Source organism: Equus caballus, chromosome 29, assembly GCF_041296265.1.
Source record: "Equus caballus isolate H_3958 breed thoroughbred chromosome 29, TB-T2T, whole genome shotgun sequence".
Taxonomy (NCBI): Eukaryota; Metazoa; Chordata; class Mammalia; order Perissodactyla; family Equidae; genus Equus; species Equus caballus.
The window spans coordinates 44,727,046-44,751,903 of record NC_091712.1 but is presented as its reverse complement, the minus strand read 5'-3'; the positions used below and the strand labels follow the sequence as shown (position 1 = coordinate 44,751,903).

Genomic DNA, 24,858 nt, shown 5'->3' with positions numbered 1-24,858 from the left:
CGAATTCTTCTTCTTAATAAGGCCACAAGAATATTCTACGTTTTCTTTTATTAACTTTATAGTTTTACCTTTCACTGTTAGATCTTTAATTCATCTGTCATTCTATTCTTATTTGGTGGTAGGAAAGGATCCAGTTTTATTTTTCTCTGTATAAGAAGTCTGCCTTCTGCTTTAGAATTTAAACTTTAGAGGCTTGATAGGTAAGGATCTTTTTCTGTTTGGTGTATCGGTGCGTGCCAAGCACCAAAAAATGGTGACTAGCACATGGTATTCACTCAGCAGTCTTCAATGATACTTGTAAAATGTTAAGTGAATGTAGGCTCTTTTCCTGCAGCCAGTTGTCCTTTCAACTGAAAGCTTTGAAAGTTTTAATAGAACTAGACTAGTTCTAATATCAGCTATCCTATAACTAGCTCTGTTTTCTTGAGGAAGTCACTTTCCTTCCTTTATCTGCAAATTAATGCCCCTGTGTAACCACTGTCTTAATCAAGATGTAGAAGTTTTCATCACTCCGAGAAGTCCTTTTGTACTTTTTTGTGGTGAGTTCACCTGCCCTAAGCCCCAGTGATCACTGATTTGCTTTCTGTCGCAGTGATGAGCTTTGCTTGTTCTAGAATTTTATATAAATGGAATCATACATTCATGATAAGCTTTTCTCGGTCAGCATGTTTTGAGATTGTTTTGCTGCATATATTGGTAGCTCATTCTTTTTCATTGCTAAGTAGAATTTCATTATATGGACATAACACAGTTTTTAAAATCCATTCGCCTGCTGATGGACATTTGGGATGTTTCCATTTGGGGGCTATTCTGATAAAAGCTGCAGTGTACTTTCATGTACAGGTATAGGTGATGTGTTATTTGGACAAATATGCAAAAGTAGAAAGCCTGTAATTGGGTAAGTGTAAAAGAGTGCTATTAGTAGCTATACTGGTACAACATGTGAACTAGACAGTCCAGGAAAAAAAGGTAGAAGGTGGGTGGTATTCAGTATGTGTGTGTGTGTGTACATTGTTTTCATATATGTATATCAAATAAATATACACAGTATATTTTATTAGAACTTCCTTTGTTCCAAAAATATTTTGGTGACATTTAGAAAAAGATGTAAGTAGAGTAAGATAATGTATGAGCAGAGAGAGAAGGCTGAGGAAAAGAGAAATGAGGTTCGAACATAAAGTCGAGTCAGAAAGAAAGCTAACAGAGGAAGGTTTTCCATGAAGCACCACAACTTGTTAAGGATGTTACAAACCTGGCTTTCCATTTTCTAGAGGCTAGTCCAAAGGGGAGCCTCAAATTTTAATAATGCCCATTAGGGAATCAATCGCTGAGGTGAACCATAGCTGTTTCCAATAGTACTAAAACCCAGAAAGAAATGTATTCCTGGAGTTTCTGTAACATTGACCATTTATATTTGTTGCAAAGCTCATGTCAGATGGCAGAATCCAGTCCTGTCTGAGAGTGGTGCTCCTCTTTTATAAAGGGTAGGCCAGAGTGGTGCTCCTCTTCTGTAAAGAGTGGGCCAGAGTGGTGCTCCTCTTCTGTAAAGAGTGGGCCAGAGTGGTGCTCCTCTTCTGTAAAGGGTGGGCCAGAGTGGTGCTCCTCTTCTGTAAAGGGTGGGCCAGAGTGGTGCTCCTCTTCTGTAAAGGGTGGGCCAGAGTGGTGCTCCTCTTCTGTAAAGGGTGGGCCAGAGTGGTGCTCCTCTTTTATAAAGGGTAGGCCAGAGTGGTGCTCCTCTTCTGTAAAGGGTGGGCCAGAGTGGTGCTCCTCTTCTGTAAAGAGTGGGCCAGAGTGGTGCTCCTCTTCTGTAAAGGGTGGGCCAGAGTGGTGCTCCTCTTCTGTAAAGGGTGGGCCAGAGTGGTGCTCCTCTTCTGTAAAGGGTGGGCCAGAGTGGTGCTCCTCTTCTGTAAAGGGTGGGCCAGAGTGGTGCTCCTCTTCTGTAAAGGGTGGGCCAGAGTGGTGCTCCTCTTCTGTAAAGGGTGGGCCAGAGTGGTGCTCCTCTTCTGTAAAGGGTGGGCCAGAGTGGTGCTCCGGTGCTGACTGTGCTGTGTCCCAAGAGGAAACTGAAATGTAAAACTTGCACTATATTTCTATTTCAGGTGTGAAACGGCTACGTTATCCTCCAACCTGTGGTGATTTTTTGCATCATTACACCGCTATGGATTTTCATTAGTTGTATCATTGTTATAAACTGGGAACATTTTTAAAAGTTAGTACAATTTTTGGATAGACCTGAGTGAATAATGTAAAAAGAAGGAGCAAGCTGTAAAATGTGTAATTCATCATTATTGAAATTGAGACTTTTTGAACTTAAAATATTTCCCTTTTGATAAAATGAAACTCATGTTAACAATAAAATAAATAGTATATGTATCAGAGGAAAAATGTTTTTCCCACAAAATGAAAACTTTGCCTGTAATGGAAGTGATGTCTAAGTTTCCACCTAACTTTAAAATAACTAAAGATTTTATTTTACCAATTTTAATTAAAGTCACCACGTAAATAATAGAGGTCACGTTCTAAGGTAAATAATTTACAGTGTGCTATTTGGGGTAATCAAAATAGAGCAATTTTTGAAAGAAAAAGTATTTTTCATGCCTTTACTATTAATGATAAAAATAATGGAAAGGGTGTTTTTTTTTGGTGGTTATTTATTAATCCCCCCAAATCTTCGAAGTGTATCTATATTCAGTAACCACTGTGAATTATTTTTAACTAGTTGAGAGATTGGGGAAATTAAGATTTAGCAGTTATGGTCACACAGGAATTATGAAAAGGATATAAAAAAACTAAAAAATTTTACCTCTCTTTGTTGCCTTTTTTCCTGGATAGTCATTCTGGAGGTCTGTGGTGAATAAAGAGTTTTGTGTCTAGTATTTAGCGAGAGGGACAGAACTATGCAAGAAGATGTGTTATATTCTAGCCTAGGACCTGCAAAACGAATAGATACTTGCATGTTGCATGTTCTTGCAACTTTGTATGCCTGTTTTGATTGTGTGCCAGGTCCCCGTGTGAAATAGAGATAGGTAGAAATGCAGGCTCTAGGGTGATGCTGTCTTCCTCTAGAATGTGTGTTTACTTCTGGTAGGTGTATCAGCTATTGAAGTCACATTAATCTAATTAGAAATTGACTTGATCTGGTGCCTTTGTGGACCAGTCTCTTTCTAGCTGTCCTAAGCATAGTCCCTCAGAATCGCAGCCCAAAGTCTGTGTGTTTTTACCAGGACTCCCTCTCCCAGCAGGTCTGAACCATAGGTTTTGTCGCCCTGTCCCTGTGAGGCTGTCAAAAGCTCCACTTAGCTTCTGAGACTCTCAGTTGCCTCTTCCAGAATTGGCAGATGCTCCTAAATTGAATGAATTATTTTTTAATGTTTTGTTTGCTTTCTAGTTTTCAGTGGAAGGATTATCTGAATAACCTAATCAACCATCACTACTAACAGAACTTTCTCTCTATTTATACACACATATATATACTTTTAAATCTTATCTTTTTATTATCTTTAATATTATACTGAGCATTTTCTCACACCATTATGGGTTTTTTTTTTTAATTTTTATTGAGTTAATGATAGGTTACAATCTTGTGAAATTTCAGTTGTACATTATTCTTTGTCAGTCATGTTGTAGGTGCACCCCTTCACCCTTTGTGCCCACCCCCCAACCCCCCTTTCCCCTGGTAACCACTAATCGGTTCTCTTTGTCTGCATTTTTAAATTCCTCATATGAGTGGAGTCATACAGAGATTGTCCTTCTCTATCTGGCTTATTTCACTTAACATAATTCCCTGAAGGTCCATCCATGTTTTTGCAAATGGGACGATTTTGTTCTTTTTTACAGCTGAGTAGTATTCCATTGTGTGTATTTACCACATCTTCTTTAGCCAGTCATCAGTTGATGGGCACTTAGGTTGCTTCTATGTCTTGGCTATTGTAAATAATGCTGCAATGAACATTGGGATACATGGGACTTTTGGAATTGCTGACTTCAAGTTCTTTGGCTAGATACCCAGTAGTGGGATGGCTGGATCGTATGGTAGTTCTATTTTTAATTTTTTGAGGAATCTCCATACTGTTTTCCATAGTGGCTGCACCAGTTTGCATTCCCACCAACAGTGTATGAGGGTTCCTTTTTCTCCACAACCTCTCCAACATTTGTTACTATTAGTTTTAGATATTTTTGTCATTCTAACGGGTGTAAGGTGATATCTTAGTGTAGTTTTGATTTGCATTTCCCTGATGATCAGCGATGATGAACATCTTTTCATGTGCCTATTGGCCATCCGTGTATCTTCTTTGGAGAAATGTCTGTTCATGTCTCCTGCCCATTTTTTGATCCGGTTGTTTGATTTTTTGTTGTTGAGTTGTGTGAGTTCTTTATGTATTATGGATATTAAACCTTTGTCAGATGTATGACTCGCAAATATTTTTTCCCCAGTTAGTGGGTTGTTTTTTTGTTTCAATCCTTGTTTTCCTTTGCCTTGAAGAAGCTCTTTAGTCTGATGAAGTCCCATTTGTTTATTCTTTCTATTGTTTCCCTTCTCTGGGAAGACATGGTGTCCAAAAAGATCCTTTTAATACTGATGTCAAAGAGTGTACTGCCTACATTTTCTTCTAGAAGTCTTATGGTTTCAGGTCTCACCTTTAGGTCTTTGATCCATTTTCTGTTTATTTTGGTGAATGGTGAGAAAGAATGGTGAATTTTCATTCTTTTACATGTGGCTTTCCAGTTTTCCCAGCACCGTTTGTTGAAAAGACTTTCTTTTCTCCATTGTAGGCCCTCAGCTCCTTTGTTGAAGATTAGCTGTCCATAGATGTTTGGTTTTATTTCTGGGCTTTCAATTCTGTTCCATTGATCTGTGCACCTGTTGTTGTACCAGTACCATGCTGTTTTGATCACTGTAGCTTTGTAGTATGTTTTGAAGTCAGGGATTGTGATGCCTCCAGTTTTGTTCATTTTGCTCAGGATTACTTTAGCAATTCGGGGTCTTTTGTTGCCCCATATGAATTTTAGGACTCTTTGTTCTAATTCTGTAAAGAATGTCCTTGGGATTCTGATTGGGATAGCATTGAATCTGTAGATTGCTTTAGGTAGAATGGACATCTTAACTATGTTTATTCTTCCAATTCATGTACATGGGATGTCTTTCCATCTCTTTATGTCGTCATGTATTTCTTTCAGAAAAGCCTTGTGATTTTCATTGTATAGGTCTTTTGCTTCCTTAGTTGAAATCACCCTGAGGTATTTTATTCTTTTTGTAGCGATTGTGAATGGTATTGTGTTCTTGAGTTCTTTTTCTGTTAGTTCATTATTAGAGTATAGAAATGCTACTGATTTATGCAAATTGATTTTATATCCTGCAATTTTGCTGTAGTTGTTGATTACTTCTAAGAGTTTTTCAATGGATTCTTTGGGGTTTTCTGTATATAAGATCATGTCGTCTGCAAACAGCAGGCGTTTCACTTCTTCCCTCCCTATTTGGATTCCTTTTTCTTGCCTAATTGCTCTGGCCCAAACCTCCAGTACTATGTTAAATAAGAGTGGTGATAGAGGGCATCCTTGTCTCATTCCTGTTTTCAGGGGGATGGTGCTCAGTTTTTGTTCATTGAGTATGAGCTTGGCTGTGGGTTTGTCATATATAAGCTTTATTATTTTGAGGTGGTTCCCTTCTATCCCCATTTTCTTCAGAGTTTTCATCATAAATGGCTGTTGGATCTTGTCAAATGCTTTCTCTGCATCTATTGAGATGATCATGTGGTTTTTATTCCTCAGTTTGTTGATGTGGTGTATCACGTTGATTGACTTGCAGATGTTGAACCATCCCTGTGTCCCTGGTATGAATCCCACTTGATCATGATGTATGATCCTTTTGATGAATTGCTGAATTCTGGTTACCAAAATTTTGTTTAGAATTTTTGCATCTATGTTCTTCAGCGATATTGGCCTGTAGTTCTCCTTTTTCATGTTGTCCTTGTCAGGCTTTGGTATCAGCGTGATGTTGGCCTCATAGAATGTGTTAGGAAGTGTTCCATCTTCCCTAACTTTTTGGAATAGCTTGAAAATGATAGGTATTAAATCCTCTGTGAAAGTTTGGTAGAGTTCCCCGGGAAAGCCATCTGGTCCTGAGGTTTTATTCTTTGGGATGCTTTTGATTGCTGTTTTAATCTCTTTCCTTGTGATTGTTGTGTTCAAATTGTCTGCTTCTTCTTGACTAAGCTTTGGGAGATTGTAGCAATGTAAGAATTTATCCATTTCCTCTAGGTTATCCATTTTGTTGGCATATAGTTTTTTGTAGTATTCTCTTATAATCTGTTGTGTTTCTGCGGAGTCTGTTATTTCTCCTCTTTCATTTCTGATTTCGTTTATTTGAGCTTTCTTTCTTTTTTTCTTTGTAAGTCTGGCTAGGGGTTTGTCAATTTTATTTATCTTCTCAAAGAACCAGCTCTTTGTTGCATTGATCCTTTCTACTGCCTTGTTTGTTTCAATAGTATTTATTTCTGCTCTGATTTTTATTATTTCTCTCCTTCTGCTGACTTTGGGCTTTATTTGTTCTTTTTTCTCTAGTTCAGTTAGGTGTAGTTTAAGATTGCTTAGTTTCTTGTTTGTTAAGATGTGCCTGTATTGCAATGAATTTCCCTCTTAATACAGCTTTTGCTGTATCCCGTATGCTTTGGTATGGCATGTTATCATTTTCATTTGTCTCCGGGTATTTTTTGATTTCTTGTTTAATTTCTTCAATGATCCATTGCTTGTTCAATAGCATATTGTTTAGTCTCCACATCTTTGTGCCTTTCTCAGCTTTTTTCTTGTAATTAATTTCTAGTTTTATAGCATTATGATCGGAGAAGATGCTTGTTGTTATTTCAATTTTTTTAAATTTGTAGAGGCTTACCTTGTTTCCCAACATATGGTCTATCCTTGAGAATGTTCCATGCACGCTTGAGAAGAATGTGTATTCTGCTGCTTTTGGGTGAAGTGTTCTCTATATGTCTATTAAGTCCAACTGTTTTAGCTCTTTGTGTAGCTCCACTGTTTCCTTGTTGATTTTCTGTCTGGATGATCTGTCCATTGATGTGAGTGGGATGTTGAGGTCTCCTACTATTATTGTGTTATTTTTGATATCTTCTTTTAGATTTGTTAATAGTTGCTTTATGAACTTTGGTGCTGCTGTGTTGGGTGCATAGATATTTATAAGCGTTATTTCTTCTTGATGAAGTGTCCTTTTGATTATTATGTATTGGCCCTTTATGTCTCTCTTTACCTGCCTTATCTTGAAATCTGTTTTGTCTGATATAAGTGTTGCAGCACCTGCTTTCTTTTGTTTGCTATTAGCTTGGAGTTTTGTCTTCCATCCCTTCACTCTGAGCCTGTGTTTGTCCTTGGAGCTGAGGTGTGTTTCCTGGAGGCAACAAATTGTTGGATCTTGTTCTTTAATCCATCTTGCCACTTTGTGTCTTTTTATTGGAGAGTTCAAGCCGTTTACATTGAAGGTGATTATTGATGTATGAGGGCTTAATGCTGTCATTCTGTCGCTCATTTTCTGGTTTTCCTTGTTTCTCGTCCTGTGTATTTTAGCCTACCCATTGACTTATGCAATTTCTTATGCTGGGTTTCTTAGCTTTTTCCTTATTTATGTTTCGTGTCTCTGTTCTGTTTTTTAGTTTAGTGGCTACCCTGAGGTTTGTATTCAGAATCTCGTGTATAACATGTCCATTTTCTGGTGGCGTCGTATTTCCTTAGTCTAAACTGCTTCAGTCCCTTTCCTCCTCCCCTCCTAAATTATTATTTTCATCTCTTATTCCAACTTGTGTTGTGAGTTTGTGGTTAGATTGATAAGATTGTCTTTGCTTTGGTGATTTCTTTCCCTTTATCCTAATGCTATAGTTGAATATTTGCTGTCCTCTTCTGGTTCTATTTGTTTCCCTACTCTGTATTTTGTGACCCCTTTCTCCCTTTTTTTCTTTTTTCAGGTATGAGAGCCTTCTTGAGGATTTCTTGTAGGGGTAGTTTTGTGGCTGTGAAGTCCCTTAGCTTTTGTTTGTCTGGAAAAGATTTAATTTCTCCCTCATATCTGAAGGATATTTTCACTGGATAGAGTATTCTTGGCTGAAGATATTTATCCTTCAAAGTTTTGAATATGTCTTTCCAGTCTCTCCTAGCTTGTAAGGTTTCTGTAGAGAAATCCACTGAAAGTCTGATAGGGGTTCCTTTGTAGGTTATGTTCTTCTGCCTTGCTGCCCTGAGTATTGTTTCTTTGTCATTCATTTTTGCCATTTTTGCTACTATATGCCTTGCAGTAGGTCTTTTTACATTGACAAATCTAGGAGATCTGAAAGCTTCCTCCACACACATTTCTCTCTCAATCCCTAGAGTTGGGAAGTTCTCTGCTGTTATGTCATTGAGCACACTTTTTGCTCCATTTTCCTTTTCCACACCCTCAGGAATTCCTATTATTCTTAAATTGCATTTTCTCATTGAGTCAGCTATTTCTCGGAGATTTTCTTCAGTTTTTTAAATTCTTAGTTCTCTTTCTTCCTCTGTCTGGAGCCATTCAGCCTGTCTATCTTCGATTATGCTAATTTTCTCCTCTATGGTGTCTACATGGACATTCAGGGAATCGGTATTCTGTTTTATCTGATCCATTGTATTTTTCATCTCTAGTATTTCTGATTGATTCTTCTTTATAGTTTCAATCTCTTTTGTGAAGTAACTCCAGAACTTGTTGACTTGTTTCTCTATATTTCCCTTTACATCATTGAGTTTTTTGATGATAGCTACTCTAAATTCATTTTCACTTAGTTTACCTATTTCTGAGTCCTCAGGACATAATTCTGTGTTTTTATTGTTTTCCTTCTGGTCTGGAGCTTTTATAAATTGTTGGATGGTAGAGGAGCAGTTTTTGCACATGATGCATTATTCGGCTGCAGTTACAGCCTGTCGCCACTAGATGGGGGTCGAGAGCAGCGTGTTCTGAGCCCTCCGCCTTCAGTTGTGATGGTGGCACACAGTGTGGGTTGGGGGAGGAGGGGCACTTTCTCTCACGCAGACCTGGATTCCAATCAGCTCTCGCTCTCTGAGTTCCCGGGACCCTGGCTTGATGGGGTTGCCCCACGCGAAAGCTTTCCCCCATTAGAGGATTTCCGCCCCACGGGTCTGTGGGAGTCCTGGGTGATCCCGCGGACGCGTGGCCCCTCTCCCGCTCCTTCCCACACCCACAGCAGCGATCCCAGTCTCTAGGGGAGGAAGCGAAGTTCTCTCCTAACCTGCTCCAGCTCCTCCAAGGGCAGCTCCAGCCTCTCCGCCCTCCATCATTTGGCTGCTGTGGGTCTCTGACGATTTCTGTGCTATTAGGATTACTTTTGGTTGGAATGCAGTTGCTTCTTTTGGTTGTAATTCGGAGGGGAGAGAGTCCTGGGTGAGCTCACTCCACCATGTTGCTGACCACCATTATGTTTTTTGAAACAATTTTAACTGCATTATGTTCTGTTGTATGGATATATAACTCATTTTATATCCATAATTTATTTTACTATTATGGACATTTAGATCCTTTTTTCCCCTATAAAATTTCATGATGTGAGGAATATTTTTCTACGTAAATCTTGTGTCCCATCTCAAATTATTTCCATAGAAGTGGAATAACTGAGTCAAATGTAGGATCATCTATAAAGTGTTGATAGATAATGCAAAATGCTTTCCAAAAGACATTTTCAACAGCACTGTCTTGAGAGTGGCTGTCTTAATGCATCTTTATCAGCACTGAGAATAATTTTAAATATCTTGTTCACATGACAGGTGAAATAGTTTTCTTATTATTGAGTTTTGTGTTTTAAGGATTTAAGCTCTTTGTCATATTTGTGATGAATGCTTTTGCATTTTATTGTTTGCTTTTAATTTACTGAATGGAAATTAATGGTAAATACTCTAGAGGCTAGGAAAAAAATTGGAGTTTTTGTGTCATGGAGCAATTCCACATTTCTTATCTAGTCAGATATTTGGATCCTTTGTTATTGCTGTAGCTTTTATACTCAGAATGTCCTTTAGCATTAAGAGATTAGACCAATGTTCACTTAAATTTTTATATCAAGTTTTATGATTATGATGTTTCGATTTAGTCTTTTTTCAGCCCCTGAGCCAGTTCACCAGGGCCAGTTGGGAGCCATTAGGTACTGACATTATGAAGCAGTACTAACTTTATCCAGATCATCCAGAATACACTTAAAATAAGTGTGTTATATTTCCATCAAAATGAAGGCCTCTAGACTCCTCAGTGGTGTGAAGTTGTTGTAAGGGACAAGAGGACAGTACAGGTGTTCGTTATGTTTTTTAATTAACAGAAAACATTGCATTTTGTGGTGATTTTTTCTTCCACAGGATATGATCATACTTATACTATTTTCATTAGTGTGCCCATCTCACGATACAGTCATGCACCACATAATGATGTTTTGGTCAAGGATGCACCACATATACGACAGTGGTCCCACAAGATTAGTACCACACAGCCTAGCTGTATGGTCGGCTCTACCATCTAGATTTGTGTAAGTACACTCTGTGAAGTTTGCACAATGACGAAATTGCCTAACAGACATTTCTCAGAAGGTATCCCTGTCATTAAGCGACATGAGATTGCGTATTCATTTCAAACAATGTGACACAAATTTCTGAGATTGAGTCATTATTAGAAGGGTTAAAGATAGATAATTACTTTTCGGAAATTATGACTCATGACGTTTCTTACTTTTATAAAAATGTTAAATCAGCAATGGCTCTTACCATTAACTATATTTTTTTGTCTTAGAACATGCGGAATTATCTCAAGGGAGATGAAACAACTTAGGGTTTTGCATTCTGTTGCTTGGATATACTTCAGTGCTCGGCAACAGTTAGAAAGTAGTATCTTAGGAGAGACACTGGGGAAAATTACAGGAAAGGAGATGGATAGGATGGGCAAAAATTAAAAAGTTATTGAAAAAGTTCAGAGAAATTGAATATAACATTTAAATATTAGACATTTACATACTATTTCATGACTTGTGCTAAGTGAAATTAGAAAAGGAGACTAGATGGCCACTGTGAATGCATCTCAAACCCAGATTGGTATTTTTGCCTGTTTATTTGAAGAACATAAGTCCCTGTGATGGATAAGCAAATGTAAGAAAATGAGAGACCTGGAGTGACTGTCACCTGAATTATTAACATAAGTATTTTCACTTGAAGTTAACCTGCCTGGGTACTTGATAATCTAAGGAAAGGAATAATGGATTGGGACCTTTTTATATTTAAGGTATTGTATAATTGCTCAATCCTTCAGAATTTATTTATGATTAACTCAGGACAATCTTAAGGCTTATGCAATACACTTAGCCTGTAATGCTCAGTAAGATGACGTTAGTCCTTGTTTACTTACCATCTTCCGTGCTCTGGCTCACTTCTTTTTAAGAAAAATGCGTGCCAGAATCAGATTTTTTTTCCAAAAAAGAAGAGAATAGTAGGAGAATGTAAGGAATTCCTCAAGTTTAGACATTACTTTATAAGCTGTGTTTGTTGACTTGCAGTTTACTGATGGTTTCTGTCACAGTAAATATTAAACCAAAGGTCTTGCTTTGCTCATATAAGTTTTGGACCTATTGCATAGACCACACATACAAAAAAGAAACCTCTGGCACCTCAGCTGTGTTGATAGGTATGTATTTAACCTTTGTCGTGCTCAGTATATCTTTTTGCTAATTCCTTGTTTCCTGTTTTAGTCTTCTCATGCTTATATTTTGCCGTCTTAATTTTTATGTTTAAATCTATCTTTACCTTTGTTTCTTCCATTGTTATAATTCATAATTGGTCTCCCAAGTAGCTAACTAATACTTTGTTCTAATTTATTCTTATTTTTCTATTATATTTAAGTCATTCAAAACTTGTGTGATGTAGATCTAAATTATTTTTATCCAGATTGCTATTTAGTTATTCCACTATTACTTGCTAAATATTGTTAAGTTTTCCCTTCTTTTGTAATGCTTGCCTTTCATATTTAGATTTTTGTGTATTTGGAACTATTTCTAGATATTCTGAGCTTTTGTATTGCTCTTTTGTTTGAAATTTTTGTGTCATACTACATTTTTTCAAAATTGCTGGTACTGTCAGCTACAATCAAATTCCATACCAACCTCGTTGTTGCCACTGTTCCAATAGAATACTTTATAATAATTTCTGCTGAGGAAGGGTAGTTATTACTCACTTTTCTTCCTTTTTTATGATATCATCTGTTTACTTTTTGGATGTTTTCTAAGCTCATGAAATCACATATTGAGAGATCCTATATTCATCCATGAGACAGAAAAAGAACAGTGGAAAAACTGGTGAAACCTGGATAAAGTCTGTAGTTTAAAGTACCAGTGTGCTACATGGTACCAGTGTTAATTAAGAAACTAAGAAATGTTTGGATGTTAACTAGACTTACTGTGGTGATCTTGTCACAATATATACCAATATTGAATTATGTTGTACACCCGAAACTAACATGTTATATGTCAATTATATATAAATTAAAAAATAAGTACAATTTTAGAAAAAGAAATTGAGAAATTTTGATAATTATACTATTTTATATAAGATGTTAGGAAAAGCTGGGTAAAGGGTATATGGGAACTCTACTATTTTTGCAATTCTTCTGCAAGTCTGAAATTAATTTAAAACAAAAGATTCTAAAAGATCACATTGAAATTCTCTAACACTCATTTATATATTCAGCAAGCATTTATTAAGTACCAGTTTTATGCAAGACACTATCTAAAATAATTTTGTCATCTGCTCCCACTAGTGGCACCTAACCTTTTCTGACTACAATTGCAGATAGGTCAGCAAATAGTTCCTGTCAATCTAAGGCCTTAAAGGGAGTTAAATAGTGCCTACAAGTATTTGCAAAAAATTCAAATGCACATGTAACAGCTATTTTAAATAATGAATACATGTTATTTGCCTTTAGACGACACTTTTTAATGACTACTAGATCACTTACTCTTCCTTCTAATTGGCTAAACCCAAACTTTTCATTTGGAAAACAAAAGCCCTTAACTCAGATCTGTTGCATATCCAGGCTGTAGCAGTACTAGGAGGAAGCATTTTTTTGCATTGCTGTGGTTCTCACGTTCTAGTTAGTATTAATCCTTCATCCATACCCTTCCCTGATCATCCTGTCCCTATGAAAAGGGCTCTGAGTCCTTCCTTGTGTACATCTTTTGTAGTCACTCAAGACTGAAGGACCAAAATAAGTGGCTTTAGTTTTTCAGTTCTGTTTTAGCTAAGGAAGTTGAGCCCAGCATACTATCACTGAAGATAAAGTCAAACTCTTCTTTTATTGTGTCTTAATCCATGCTCTGTAGCTGTTTGAGTACATAGTGACTAAGAAGACCCATTTGTGGGGTGAAATTCAGTGGATTAAAATATATCAAGGGATAATAAAATGTAATGCCATTCTTGTTAAAAAAACTAAACAAAACAGCAAACTGGGGCTGGAAAGGAATTTCCTTAATAACTGATACCATTATTCTGTAGCAAGATCGTATTTGTATTTATATTTAACAGTTTACATCAGTAAAACAAATCTACCAATAACCATTGGCAAGTGTCACATTTAATGGTGAACTACTGTAAGAATCTCTTGCAAAATCTGAAACAAGGATGCCCACTGTTATACATAGGGTGTACATTGTACTAGAGATCCTAATCAACACGAAAGGAAAAGACAAGTTCAATAGACTTCACTTAAACAGACACGCTTCAAACTAACGAGAGTTTAGTAAGTTTTCTCAGTATATCCTAACAACCACCAAGCAAAAAATATTATCTAAAATGAAATACCTTTTTCAAAAGAAACAAAAAATATGCGGTATCTAGGAAAAACCCAAAAGATATGCAAGAATTTTATAGAGAAAATTATAAAACTTTATTAAGGACATAGAAGAAGATATAAATAAAGAAAGACTTAATGTTATAATGATATTTATCCTCTTCAAATAAATTAATCAAAATCACAACAGTGTCTTTCATGGACCTCGACAAACTGATTCTAAAATTATTATGGATGAGTAAAGGACCAAGAGCCAAGGTGAGTTTGAAAAGGAAGAGAGGAAACTGCCCAAGATTGGCAGCTTGTGTGGGAGAAAGGAGCTATCATATGTTGCTGGAGGGATGGTAATGGGAGCTACTTTTTAAAGTAAAAACAGTCTTTAGCTAATAGATTCCCAAACAAAATTCAAAAGAGCATACTGTGAAAAAATGTCTTCAGTTCCCCTCAGAGGTAACCTCTTTTGACAGTTTCTGGAGTATGCCTCAAGAACTCTTATGCATAAACAGAGATATTATATAATGGTTTTGAGAAATTGTACCATTTTATACCATGATTTTTTTCACCGATTTTCGTTTTTCTATTGAAGTATATTTGACAAATAACATTATATTTCAAATGCACAACATAATGATTTGATATTTGTATGTATTGTGAAATCATCACCATAGTAAATCTAGTTAACATCTGTCACTGTACATAGTTAAAAAAAATTTCTTTTTCTTGTGGTGAAGACTTTTAAGATCTATTCACATATGCAGTATAGTATTATCAGCTGTAGTCATCATGCTGTATGTTACGTCTCCATGACTTATTTTATAACTGGAAGTTTGTGCCTTTGACTCTGTTCACCCATTTGCCCCCCCAAACCTCCCCGCACCAGCCTCTGGCAACCACCAGTCTGTTCTCTGTATCTATGATAGCATATGCCCTCAAGGTCCTTCCATGTTGTCACAAATGGCAGCACTTCATTCTTTTCTATGGCTGAGTAATATTCCATTCTGTGTATATATACACACCACATTTTCTTTATCCATTTGTCCATCGATGGACACTAGGTTGTTTCCATGTCTTGACTCTTGTGAATAATGCTGCTGTGAACATGGGGTGCAGATATCTTTTCAAATTAGTGTTTTTGTTTTCTTTGGATAAATATCCAGAAGTGGGATTGTTGGATCATATGATAGTTCTATTTTTAATTTTTTGAGGAACCTCCATGCTGTTTTCCATAGTGACTACACCAATTTACATTTCTACCACCAGTGCACGAGAGTTCCCTTTTGTCCACATCCTCGCCAACACTTGTTATTTCTTGTCTTTTTGATAATAGCCATTCTGACAGGTTTGATGTGCTATCTCATTGTGGTTGTGATTGACATTCCCCTGATTAGTGATATTGGACACCTTTTCATGTATCTGCTGGCCATCTGTTTGTCTTCTTTGGAAAAATGTCTATTTAGATCTTCTGCCCATTTTTTAATGAGATTGGTTTTTTGCTCTTGAGTTGTGACTTCTTTATATATTTTGGATAGTAAACCCTGTACCATGATTTTTTAAACAAAATATATCTTAGAGCTTATGTCATCTTAATGTCTGTAACACTGCATCATTTATTTTAATGATTATAGAATAATCATATAGTTATACTATAAATTAGCCAGTTCCCTAAGATGTATGTTTACATTATTTCTAATCTTTTCTTGCTGCCAACGATGCTAAGATGAATTTTCTTCCTCGTATATATATTATTTCACACATGTCTAAGTATATCTATAGGATGAATATCTAGGAGTGGAGTTGCTGGCTCAAAGAGTGTGCACGTTTCTGTTTTGGGCAGATGTTACCACCATGTTTGCCTCCACAGGGTGGTGCTTATTTACATCTCGCCAGTGCTGTGTTTCCCATCGAGCCCCGTCCACCAACGCAGTGTGTCAGACTATGAATATGACAGATAGAAAAGGTTATTTCTTGGTCTCTTGTTAATTAGTAGGAGTTCTATATGTATTAGGAATCTATATAGGATTTAAGTTAGGTCTTTGGTTATATGTGTAACAAATATATTTCCCAGGTTGTCATTTGTATTTTAACTTTGCTTATTGTGTTTGTTTTGTATGTAGAAAATGCTGATTTTGTGTAAATTTTTCAGGCTTTTCTTGTATCACCTGGCTTTTGTTTCATATTGGGAAAGGTTTTTCTCATACCATTATTCTTCTGTGTTTTGTTTCTAATAATTTTGTGGTTTTGTTTTTAATATTTAAATCTGACCTATCCAGAGTTTATTTATGGGTGCATACGGCTCCATCTTTACTTTTTTCCAGCTAGCTAGCTTATTCTCCCAACATCGTGCATTGATTAGTCAATCATTACCTCACTAGTGTGAATTGCCACCTTTATTATAATCAAAATGTGTATTTGGATCTCTTTCTGAACTTTGTGTTTTGTTCCATTGGTCTGCTCTTCATGCACTAGTTCCACATTATTTTACTTACTTTAGCACTGTACCGTTTCAGTATGTGATATTACCCTTAAAGAATTTTCTGGGAAGTTCTTGTTTAATTTTCTACAGAACTCTAGAATCAACCTGCCTACTTTGTGGTGGTATTTAATTAAATTGTCTTAGAGGCAGTTCGGGTTTTGTTGTCTTCCATCCAAATATCGGGCATATCTTTCCATTTGTTCATCTTCTTTTGTGTCAGTATCATTTCAGAATTTTCTTTATACAGATCTTGTCATTTCTTCTATTTATTAAGTGGTATTTTATGTTTCTTATTGCTGTTGTAAATAATTGAGATCTTGTCTTATTTTAAGTCTCCTAACTGTAAATAATTGATTAAATTATTTGATTATTTAAAATACTGCATCAGCTGATTTTCCTGAGTTTTCTAGATAAGAGATCTGCAAATAATGATCATTTTAACTCCTTCCCAACTTTTATACCCCATTTCTTTCTCTATTTCAGCTGTGTTGGTTATCATCTTTAGCAGAGTGTTAAAGACGTCTTTGAACATTCCTGATCAGGTTAAGGAAGTGTTTACTCATTCCTATTTTGTTAGGGGCTGGATGTAGAATTTTACTAAATACCTTTTCAATATGAGAAATCTTCATAATTTCTCACTTTTGATCTATTAATGGGGTGAAGATTTCAAAATATTAAATCTTCCTAGAAATCCTGGAGTTTAATACTTGCCTATGGTATATTCTGATATTTGAGTATATTAATGTATTAACGTTTATTAATTTATATTAATATGTAATATTAAACTGTATATTCAAATATTTGATTTAGAATTTTATACTAGTATTTCTGTGAGACACTGGTTTTCTTTTTTCTGTGCTGTTTTTGTGGAGTTTTGTTACCAGCATTATCCTAGATTCCTTGTTTCTCCTTCTTTATTGTGTCCTGGAAGAATTTAAATGATGTTGGAGTTATCTGGTCATTAAAAGTTTGATAGATGTATTCCTACTTGGTGTTTTTCTGGGGAAGCTCTTTTCCAACTTCCTCTATTTATTTCTTTGGAAAGTGTCCTTTTTAAGTAATTGTGTGTGTGTGTGGTCAAGTTTTGGTTATTTATATTTTCCTAGAAAACCACAGTGTTTATCTTATATTTTTACTTAGAAATGACCAAATAGTTGCTTATGACTATTTTAATTTCCTCTTTACGTACGGCTGTGTCTCTGTAAACATTTCTTAGTTTGTGTATTTTTGCATTTTGTATCTTCATTTTTGATTAGATTAGCTGATCTCTTTTTTATTTTTCCCTAAGAAGGAGCTCTTGGGTTAATATTGGTTAGTTTTACAATTTTTGTTTTTCAGCTGGCACTGCTTTAGCTTTTTAATTATTTTTAGATTTTTTTGCAACTTTTAGATAACCTTTTTAATTCAATGGTTTAATATCTGGTTTAATTTCAGTGGCACTAGCAAATGTCTGTATCACTTTGGGAATCTATTAAGGTTGTTTTTGTGGCTGATTTTACGCTAAACTTGATAGAATGTTTCTTGGACCTACTGAAGGTATTTTTGGGGTTTCAGAATAATTTCAACTGGATTTGTCTTATTAATTGGATCTTCTGTATCCATACGTAATTTTGTCTAGTAGATGTTTTTGTGGACTGAGAGGAGTGAATTAAAGTCTCATAATTCTGTATTGTCGATATTTCCTTTATTATTATAGTTTTTGCTTTATAACTGTCTATGCCCTGTTTGTGTTTTTTAAAGTGATTTTTGCCCTGGATTCCAAATGCTTTCCATTGCAGTGTTGACTCTGCTTCATTTGGGTTGAGTTTTTATGATATGCCTTTGCCCATTCTTTGTAAATGAGTCACTTTTCAATATGTCTCCTGTAGACAGCATATTTTTTGTGATTCAGTCTGTTTTTTTCTTTTAATTGTTGAGTTAAAAGACTAACTTCTTTGGTTTTGGTCCTCTCATCATATTTCGTATCCTTTTTGTTTTATTGTTTCTTTTGTTGTTTTTATGTTTTACTACATAATGTATTTTATGTGTTACATGTATGTGTTTTGTGTATTACATGTATGTACATGTACATTTTATGTATTACATGTATGTATTTTATGTATTACACTATTTAATGTGTTTTTTATGAGTTTCTTCAGATAATTTAGAACATTAGAGTTTTTGTTCTAAGGGTACCTTTGTAAACGTAAATAATCTACTTAATTCCTGTGGTAATTCTGTTGTCTCCCTACCGTGAACAGTGAGGAATAGTACATTTGCCCTTTTGCCCATGTCCCTTCCCCACATTCCAAACTTCAGTTGGTTATTTTTGTTAGTGTTGACCTTTGTCTGTACAGCCAACACGACATCAGCCACACTCCCCATCTGTCTCTTTCTTTTAGCCCTCAGTTAACTGCATGGGCAGAGAAAGCAGGCGCTTGTTTAAAAGTTAGTTATCTCCTAAACAGAAAACAGTTCTCTTCCAGAGACTGAGACACAGAATTCTCGCCATCACTCCTTCTGCTGGGGATTTGCTTTTCCTGTTGAAATTCGTCCCCTGAGCTTAGAAGGTTCTTCAGTGATGAGTTCTTGCATCTTCAAGATGATTTGTTTTGAATGCTTTGAGACTTAAATGACAGATTAATTGGATATAAAATTCTTGTCCTGCTTAATTTCCTCGAGGACTCATGGGCTTTGTTCCCCGTCTTCCAGCATGGAATGTTTCTCTGGAGAGTCTGAGGCCGTTGTGGTTTGTCTCATATTATGTTTTTGTATCTGGATATCCAAAGGACTCTTTGATGCCCAGACGTTTACTGGTAGAGGGTGTTGGAGTTTGTTTAGGGTGGAATGGAAAATGGCACAAATTCAGCTGTATCTATAACCTTATATTTCCTTAAAAAATAAAAAAAGATATGAAGCAAATTTCCCAAATGTTAACAAGAGTTCAATATAATTGATGAATACAAGGGAATCTGCACCATTATTCTCTATGGTCCAGGGTATGTTTCAAACACTAATTTTTTTTTTTTTTTGGCTGAAGAAGATTTGCCCTGAACTAAGGTCTATGCCAATCTTCCTCTAGTTTTTAGTATGTGGGCCGCCAGCACTGCATGGCTGCTAACAGATGGGTGTAGACCACTCCCGGGAACCAAACCCAGGCTGCCACCGTGGTGCGCGCTGAACTTAACCACCAGGCCACCAGAGCTGGCCCATGTAACTCAGAGAGCACTTGTATGCTTTAGTGATCCAGTCCACAGCATATTTCACTGAAAAGCACGTTCTTGCCTTATTGATCAAATGTGCATTCTTGTTTTCTTTATATGTGGACAACCACTCATGTAATTCCTCTATTTTCTTTGGTGTCATTTCTTAAGTTTTGAGTAAAAGTATTTTACATTCTAAAGTCCTGTGGCTGGAGATTATAAACTTCTAAATTTAGAGTCTGCAGAGTGGAAATTAGTGGTAATTGCTCCAGAGGCTAGAACTAAATGGGATGTTATCTAAAATCTGTTAAGTGATTTATATTTGCTGGTTTGGGATTATTTTGAACAAATATTCCTCTAAATATACGAAATAGAATTAAGGTTTAAGATACTATGATAATTGAAAGAGTTAAGTATTCAGAACTCTCCCTCTCTCCCTCCATTCCAGCAGGGCTCCCATTAGTACAAGTCATAATAAAAGAAATAAGTCACCTCTATTTTATTTCTTTTTCTCATTTTTATTTTTTAGTACTAAGATATTTTTAAATCTTTTTTTCCTCTGTGTTCAGGTATATGTCTCGAGTCCACGGTATGCATCCAAAAGAGACCACCCGTCAGCTGAGCTTAGCTGTGAAGGATGGTCTCATTGTGGAGACTCTGACAGTGGGCTGCAAAGGTTCCAAAGCTGGTATTGAACAGGAAGGATATTGGTTGCCAGGAGATGAGATTGTAAGTATCTTTTGTTCGATAGATTTGGAGATGCTGACTTTAAGTTTTTTAACATTATTTAAATACAACCTATAGAAATTTATTTTCAGAAGTTTAGTAATGTTTCACTTTAACACTTTTTATTAACGTTAAGGACCTACACTGGTAAGATGGAGACTTTGCTCCCTGATTTTTTAGGAGAAAAATCACTTTTACAACAAGCTTGCTTTCTCTGTCTAGCTTATCTTGAATCCAAAAACAAAACAAACAAATGTACACACAATTAATGGTATTCCTAAGTGTTTTCTTCAATAAATATTAGTAAAAAGGAAAATGTTTCAATACAGGGTAATGTTGATGCTGTCTGGACAGATTGAAAGGGGTCAGCTGTCTTCTCAGCTGAGCATCTCGCTTCAGGGTGGGTGACGGCAGAGCCCAGAGCCGCCCTTCAGCTAGGTGTGCAGAGCACAGAGGTTCCGGGTGGTAGGCTCCCCTGGCCACTGTCTCCACACACAATGACAACAGCTGGTTTTGTGGCACTTGCACAGAAATCATAGGAAAGACAAAGTTGATTTTCTTTATATTTTTACCTGGTTCTTACTTTGACTCTTAGGTTATGATATTTTAGTCTTCTGTTTCCTCTTGGTGTCATTGAGAAGTACATTTTGTTCTTATGTAAAGATTGGTTTCATGTGTAATATTTCTATCTTCCTACCTATTTGCTTTTGATATTTCTAATAGTTTGATTGGAAAAATCTTAATTTTTGCAAAGGAACATTATTTAAGATGATAGTTTTCAAGTATAATAGACATTAATTTTTTTAGTTTCTCATAGAAATGGATTTAATAATTAGGTATTTTGAGGGTGTTTTATCATGAATTCTTTAAAATCTGAAAAATGAGACAAAATCTTAAAACTGATTCTTTGTGGAAATACTTCCCAAAAACTTTGGATCATATTTCCCTTTCTGGCTCCACAGCAGATGAGACAGCAAACACACACTCACCTGTCAGGTCTGAGAGCAATGAAGTGGTAACACATTGTCTGGGTGGAGTTAGTACATGGAAGCAGGTATGATAAGTTATAAATTAATACAGAAGTGCTTCCATTTTACCTCAGTTTTTGTCATTTTAATCTCTGCCTTCAAAGTTTCAGGAAAGAAAAATCACATTATCAACAAAAAGAAAACATGGAAGAAAAAATGCTTAATGTCACTGGTATTATTTGATTTGTGCACTCTATTGTTCTTGAAAACTTAAGTGAAAATGTTTATATCAGAATAATTTTTCTGTTGACTTCCTTACAGAAAGGGAATCTTTGTTGCCAATAAAGAAACTTTGGGTCCCAAGCCATAATAATAATAACAATATCAAGTGATGTAAGTCTGTCTACATCAGACATTTAAATGAGGACCACTGATAATTGATAGCTTATTATATACTCAAAATAGTCCGGATAACATAAAATTTTCAATCCCCAAACACTTAGAAACTTACGGATTTAGTCTAGAAGGCTATACTGATAATTTCTGAAATTTACACAGTAATTAACCAATAGTAAATGTAACAATCTACAAGATTTTGGTTTGTGGGTCATGTATTCATTTTTTCATAAAACTGATTTTATTTCTCCTTGCTTTTTAGATTTGTGCTTTTCCATATGCTTTCTTCCTCTTCAAGTTGAAGTTTATTTGCTCAGTTTAATTCAACAAGCATTAGTGAGCTATTATACATTCGCCACTAATTAGGTTCTGTATAATATCTTTTATTTTTACATGTCCTTACTGTATGTATTTGTAGCATCATCTTTCTCTTTTTTCTTTTTTCTAGATGAAATCTTACATGTAAAGCATACAACCAGTGTACAGATTTTATTAACTCTGGTTGGTTATTATTCACATTTTTATACAAAGTATGCATTTATGATATAAATACACCTGAGTATATAAAAATTGTGCCTTGTTTATACAATATGCAAATATTAAAAATCCAAAGGCAGTGTAATGTAGTAGAAAGAGGTAAGGTCTTATATGTTACAATAGAAAGGGCTTTTCAGTCTCATCTCAAGCATTTATTTAGTTGTGTGACCTTGAGGAAATTTCTTAACCTCCGATCCTCAGCTGTAATATGGTATATTAATATCTATTTCATTTGATTGTTTTAAGGATTAAATGAGATTATCTATATAAAGCATACAACTGTGTACTCAGAGCAATTTTTTGACCAGTGAATAAATATGCTTAAAACAAGAAATGCCTATATAGTGTAGCAAAAGCACAAATTTCTTACTAACCATACAAATGAAAATTCTCATTATGGTCTTTTTACTTTTCAACCTGTATCCCCAAGCACAAGGAGATTTGTAAAGAGGTTTTCCTTTACGATGCTGGATCTGTAAAATGATGAGACTAATTATATGTATATCTCATAACTGTGGCTGGTGTACCACCTAGCTACCCAGGGGCTGTCATGTGCTCAACTTTCATTCCCTAAGAGTACTCTAGAAGGACCCACAACTGATATGCGTCACTCTTGGCACAGCACAAGCATGTCACACTGGCCAGCTCTGTGTGTTTGTAGGGACTGTGTGGCCCATGTATGCAGGCCATTGAGTATGAGAGCCAGTTGTGAACTGTACAACTTAGGAAGTGTCACTCACTTCTCAGACATCATATACTTGTATGTTTATTCAGCAGTTCTCTAGCATATGGCGATAAAGTGTCTTATCCTAACAAAGTGAGTCTTAAGGAAGGATCGCCTTATCTAATTTGCACAAAGGTACTCTGTGGGCTGGTGACAGCCCTGCACGCTGACCTTGGAGTCTGGGACCCCCCCTTTGTAATGTTTCTAGCTTGTATATGATATGACGCCTCTAAAAACTTGAGATTTTAAATTGAAAGATGTACATTAGGGGCCAGCCCCGTGGCTGAGTGGTTAAGTTTGTGTGCTCTGCTGCGGCGGCCCATGGTTTTGCCAGTTCGAATCCTGGGCACGGACATGGCACCACTCATCAGGCCATGCTGAGGCGGCATCCCATATGCCACAACTAGAAGGACCCACAACTAAGAATATACAACTATGTACCGGAGGGCTTTGGGGAGGAAAAGGAAAAAAAAAAAAAAGATGTACATTATTATTCACCTTGTTGACTTTCTGACCCCACATCAGGAGAAGAAAAAATCAAGTAGATATATATATATATATATATATATATATATATGACCTTGGGAAGGAAAGGTATATAATTTTTTGTTTATTCATTTTTAAACCTTAATTCAGACTTACAAATATTCTTTTTTCAGGAAGTTCTGTCACTTGAAAATGGATAGTGAAGCTCTTCTTCTTTTCCTTCTGTAGCCTCTAAAAATAGTAGCTGTAGCACACAGGTGGGGAAAACGTTGATTTCTCTTGATAAGTCCTACGAGTTATATCCCTTGATAGAAATCCTTTTTTGCATTAGGAAAGAGACTGGGCTCTCTTTGTCTTTGCTTCCACAATTATGGTGAGAAAGAGTGTAGCTTTCTTTATGCCACTCAGCTAGAGTTGAGCAAAGAGTTTGTTGGTGTCATGTTTTTATTACACCTCTGCTACCTTTTTTCCATGCTTATTTTTGAAAACTTGATACAATTGAAGAATATGCATATCTCGAGTAGCATTATTTTTATTAAATCCAGCAATCATATAATAAAAGCCTAACTCTAATAACATGTCAGGATATAATTATATATAATCTGTTAAAAAGGAAGCCTGTATAAGTCAAAGACAGTGGCCTCCATTTTACTCAGATTCCTTGTATTAGGTTAGAGTGATTTTTAGACATTTTGAGATGCCAGTCTCACCCATCATTTATAGCCATTTTGAAGTGTTAATTCATTTGGAGAAACTATGATAAAATTAGGTAATAAATAAGCATCTTCGTGGTGATATTTTAAATATGTCCATTTGACATAGAATGAAAAATGTAGTTATTAAAAATGAGGCCACTCTCAATTTCAAGTGCTTTGCTTAAATATTAGTAAATAAGCAAAAGTATATGAACCAACCAATTTTTTAAATGACAATCTTGCTTAACCTGGGAAATACTGTTAATAAATTTTCTCTGATCATCTAAAACTTCCAGATTTATGTGTCATTAATATTCACTCATAGGATCCAAATAATTCTTTTAGAGATGGTTTTCATTACTTCTGAAATTATTTTGGTAAGAGGCCAATAGACCAGGGCAGAGTGAAACTTTGTGATGTCTGACCATTCAACATTTTGTTATATCAAGGCTTTTTTCTTTTGATTTTTTAAAGAAATGCTATGTATTCTCGTGGAGTGCTTCATCATCTACCTGCTCTAAAGAAATGTACATGGACGTCTACATTCAATTCATATCTGATAACAATATTTCATGTCCTTTATTCTAACAACTTGAGAAATTTATTTCTCGAGCAGAATTTTACGGTTCGCTGGGCTGAGCTGTTGGTATTTAGTAGCATCCTTCATAATAAACACAGTTAATTTGTTATGAGTTAAACTCTTTACTCATAAGGTGCTCCCTAAAGATAGGAAGGTCTTATAAAGAATATTTAATGTAATCTAGTAGGGCAGGTAACCTTAAGTTACGGATCATTTGCAGATAAAGCATATCAAATATGTGTTTTGATATT

The 24,858-nt window shown here is 35.7% G+C and overlaps 1 protein-coding gene across 51 annotated transcripts in view; it reads left to right on the top strand.

The window, feature by feature from the left end:
• The window catches only part of ZMYND11 (zinc finger MYND-type containing 11), a 116,232-nt gene that overhangs the window by 51,286 nt on the left and 40,088 nt on the right, over positions 1–24,858 (top strand). For 40 of the 51 annotated variants that reach the window (XM_070254691.1, XM_070254710.1, XM_070254708.1 and 37 more), the window contains 1 exon segment: positions 20,065–20,224. In XM_070254691.1, the coding sequence (XP_070110792.1) occupies positions 20,065–20,224 (160 nt within the window). 51 annotated transcript variants of the gene reach the window in all.